At 63.2% G+C, this 4,209-nt stretch overlaps 1 protein-coding gene across 1 annotated transcript in view; it reads left to right on the forward strand.

Annotated features, from left to right (window-relative positions):
- DLG3 (discs large MAGUK scaffold protein 3) overlaps positions 1–4,209 on the forward strand; it is a 44,489-nt gene that overhangs the window by 1,150 nt on the left and 39,130 nt on the right. Inside the window, exons 2-6 of the mRNA XM_006908525.3 lie at positions 2,175–2,225; positions 2,647–2,771; positions 2,987–3,156; positions 3,430–3,566; positions 3,834–3,978. Coding sequence (XP_006908587.1) covers positions 2,193–2,225; positions 2,647–2,771; positions 2,987–3,156; positions 3,430–3,566; positions 3,834–3,978 — 610 coding nt within the window. The 5' untranslated portion in view covers positions 2,175–2,192. The remainder of the gene's footprint in view (positions 1–2,174; positions 2,226–2,646; positions 2,772–2,986; positions 3,157–3,429; positions 3,567–3,833; positions 3,979–4,209) is intronic.

The raw sequence follows: 4,209 nt of genomic DNA on the forward strand, positions 1-4,209 counted from the left end.
CTGGTGTGCGGACTGGCCCCGGTAGGGCATGTTCCCCCGAGGTCCCCCCAGATGTGGAAGGACTTGGCCCCCCAGGCCTGACTCGGCACAGCTTGGGAACCCCTGGGTGCTGGGCACAACTCTGGCTTCCACTCCCAGCCTAAACTGCCAGCTTAGAAAATGGAAGAAGCATCTGTGGGAGAAGCAGCAAAATGGAGGCTGGGCCGGCAGAGCCAGGTCCCTGGCGCGCATGGCGGAGGGCCTGTCTGGTTCCTCGGCTCTGCAGCCCCCAGAGTAGGCAGAGAGGAGGAGGTTTTGCTGTCCAGGGCAGGTGCTGACTGCCCCAAGCTGGTGACCATTCTGGCCGCCTCTGTCCTCCTGTGGGCATAGGATGTGCTCTCACTCTGGCCTTCTGTCTGTCCACACTTACTGCTTCCCGTGTCCCTTGCCTTGGCCCCTTGCCCTCTCCAGCATGTCCCCCTTCTGTCATTTTCCTCTCTATCTCTGGGTCCTACCCTTGCAGACGGTCTCTCATGCTTGCCCTGCTCAACTGGGAGATGGGTGACAGTTCCAAGGCTGGGCCAGCTGGCCAAGATTTCTCGGCCAGGGCTGATCCCTGGATGGCTCCAGGCCCCGGGAGCGGGTTCCCTGAGGCGGGCAGGGGGAGCATGGCTTATCACATGCGAGTGCACACGGTACCCCAGATGCATGTAAGGAGCTGCATGGGTGTCCTTTTGCCTGTGTTTCTGTCACATGGTACTTCAGGCGGCTGTGTTGGTTTGGGGACTCTGAAGGGCCATCGGTTCTTCTTCTGGAGATCAGGGACCACAGTGCGGCAGCAGCCGGAGTCCTCCCACCAACTCCTAGGGCTGCGGGGCATAGAGTCCCAGGGCCATGCCCAGGAGAGGCAGAGGCACGACCACCCAGCCCTCTCCCACCCCCTCCTCGCTGCTTCTTGAAGCCAAAGCCGTGGGGTGGGGGGTGGAGGCGGGAGGAGAAAACAGAGTAAAGTGTGTGGAGAAGCCCCCAGCCTGAGTTTCCGGCTCCCCCCTTCAGAGGAGGAGACCAGGGGTCAGGGGAGGGGCGACACAGCCAGAGCGAGATGGGGGACAGCTGTGGGGTCACCTGGGGTGAGACGCAAGAGGGCTCCTCCGTTCTTGGGGATGATGAGACTGGGAGCCAGGGAGCAGGTGCTACTTGTCTGTCCAGAATCCCGTTTGCGCTTGACGGTGGTCACAGTGGGCTCTGTCTGGGAGGCCACCTCTGCGCGCTGCTCAGACCAACCCTGGATTCCTGTTCCCCTACCTCGTGTCTCCTCCCATGGCTACCGCATGTTGAAGGCCATGGACTCTGCTGCCAATCAGCCCATGGCCTTCAGCTTGTCCGTCAGGGAGAACCGTCTCTACTCTGCTCCTGCCCTCCCCCTCCCCTTGGTCTGTGACCCAGCCAGACCCCACGCAGCCCTTTCTGCTGGGGAACACCAAGAGCACAGGACCCAACGCCTCTTGGGAGAAAACAGATGAGGACTTCGCGTCCTGCCTATGTGAGGATTTGGGCCTCTGGGGACAGCGAAGGAGGTGTAGAATGAGGGTTCATGAGGTACTCTTAAGGGGGCAACTCGCCTTTGTCCCTTGAGCTCTTCTGGAGAAGGGGATGAGTAGCCAAAACATTAGTGGAGATCCAGGTTTTAGGCCCTGCTCTGCCCCTAACTCCCAGTGTGCCCTAGACACGACCTGTGTCGTCTCTGGGCATCGGTATCATCGTCTGTCATGAGGGGGGTCGAACAAGATGGCGACTGCTGTGTTTCTAGCTCAGACATGGTGGGAGTCTGTGATCCCCAAGTCAGACAGAGCTGTGGGTCAGAGGGGAGCGGGTCCCTGTCCAGATCCTGGGTGCCGCCACAGAGGCTGGGTGTGGCGTGGGTTACACGCCCTGTTCCCTCTCCGCCACTCCCCTCAGGCCAGCCCCGCACCCTCGAAGTGAACCCCAAGGCCGCAGAGCGCAGCCTCTCCATCCCAGGCAATTGACCTGAAGGGAAGCAAGGGGCGGGGTGGCCTCCTCAGGGTCAGCCTGTCCCCATCTGGGTCCCTTTGGGCTGTCCTGCTCTGTGAGGTGTGGGGGAGGAGCAGGCCGACCAGGGGACACATGGCTGGAAGGGCAGGACACTGAGGGAACTGCCTGTGTCTTCCGCCCAGGTGAATGGCAGCGATGGCATGTTCAAGTATGAGGAGATAGTACTTGAGCGGGTGAGTCTGCTGGTGGGGGTGGGATGCGACGGGGCGGGGGGAGGGTTGGAGCCAGAAGAGGAGAGGGCCCCGAGCCCCGGTCTTCAGACTCAGGGGGACCGGCGCTGAGAGGCTGGGGAGACAGCGGCCCTCACAGGCCGCGCCGCTGCATCAATCAATGAACCGACTAACAAATATTAATTGACCTTGCTCGCTGAGGCCCGGGGAATTGGGGAGGGGATGGCGTTGGTGAGGCCTCTACGCCAGCACGGTCAGCGCAGGCTGGGAGGCCGCCAGCTTGCTGACGAATGAGCCCCGGCCTGCCTTGGCCCCTTCGGAGGCCTGGGGCACCCGCTCTTTGGGGTGGGGGGACGTGGGGCACCAGGAAGCCTCCCTCTGCCCTCTGAGTGAGCGGACTGGGCCCCTCCGCTCCTTTCTTCAGGGCAATTCCGGCCTGGGCTTCAGTATCGCAGGTGGCATTGACAACCCCCACGTCCCTGATGACCCCGGCATCTTCATTACCAAGATCATCCCTGGTGGAGCAGCTGCCATGGACGGGAGGCTGGGGTGAGGTGGCCTAGGAGCAGGGCTGGGCGCAGCACGGGCAGGATGGAGATGGGGTAACACCAGGCAGGAGGATGGTTCCATTCAATCTGAGAGAGAGAGGGAGAAAGGAGCGGGGGGCGGGGTGAGGAAGAGGAGAGGGGCGGGGAGCAGAGCGGAGGAGGTGGGCGAGGGGGCGGAGGGGCGGTGGCGCAGTGTCCCGCTGCCCCCACCCACAGGGTGAATGACTGTGTGCTGCGGGTGAATGAGGTGGACGTCTCGGAGGTGGTGCACAGCCGGGCCGTGGAGGCGCTGAAGGAGGCGGGCCCCGTGGTGCGGCTGGTGGTCCGGAGGCGACAGCCCCCACCGGAGACCATCATGGAAGTCAACCTGCTCAAAGGGCCCAAAGGTGCGGCCCCCGGTGCCCGCGCCCCGGGCAGAGGCTCCCGGTTGGCACTGTGGGAAACCTAAAGGGGTGCCTCACTCCTTGCCCGACTCCCCGTTCTTGACCTCGTGTCTCACGCTTAGTGACCTTGGGATGGCAGCCTAGTGTTTGGGATCCCTGGGGAGAGCTCCCTTGGGGCCGGTGGGTGGCCTGGGAGTGGGAGGTCGGGTTTGGGGTTGGCCGAGCGCCCTAACTTCTCCCGTGGCCCTCTCCCGCTCCCCGCTGGTCCCCGCCCAGGCTTGGGGTTCAGCATCGCCGGTGGCATTGGCAACCAGCACATCCCAGGAGACAACAGCATCTACATCACCAAGATCATTGAGGGGGGCGCTGCTCAGAAGGACGGCCGCCTACAGATCGGGGACCGGCTGCTGGCGGTGAGACAGCCTTGGCGGGGAAGCCCACATGGTGGGGGGTGCAGGCGGGGCGCCAGCAGCCTCTCACTCCGCCCCACGTCACGGGAACTTCAAGAGCATCACGGCAGTGGGCTGGACCAGATCCCAAGGCCCTGGTCCTTTCCGTGGCCGGCGGTCCCTTACGTGTCCTGCCCCCGCCCCAGGCTCCTGTGCCCTAACGGCACTGTACCCGGACCCGTGTGAGAGGCCCTGTCCTCTCCCGGGTGCTAGCTCTAAGGCCTCTTCCAGGTGAATAACACCAATCTGCAGGACGTGAGGCACGAGGAAGCTGTGGCCTCCCTCAAGAACACCTCCGACATGGTCTACCTGAAGGTGGCCAAGCCGGGCAGCCTCCACCTCAACGACATGTATGCACCCCCCGACTACGCCAGCAGTACGTACCCCTCCGCCCTGACCCCGGGCCAGAAGCCCTGTCCCCAGTGTCCGGAGAGGAAGAAGTCATAGTCCCTGCAGAGACAGAGAGACCAGAGGGCTAGAGCTCAGGAAGATTGAGCCCGAACTCCAGCTCTGTCCCTTCCAGCTGGTGCCCTTGGACAAGTGCCTTGCGCGTGTCTTTAGTTTCCTCATGCACCTGCCGCAAGGACCCCATGAGATCACAGGCGAG

The sequence above is a fragment of the Pteropus alecto genome, unplaced genomic scaffold (genome assembly GCF_000325575.1).
Source record: "Pteropus alecto unplaced genomic scaffold, ASM32557v1 scaffold312, whole genome shotgun sequence".
Classification (NCBI taxonomy): Eukaryota; Metazoa; Chordata; class Mammalia; order Chiroptera; family Pteropodidae; genus Pteropus; species Pteropus alecto.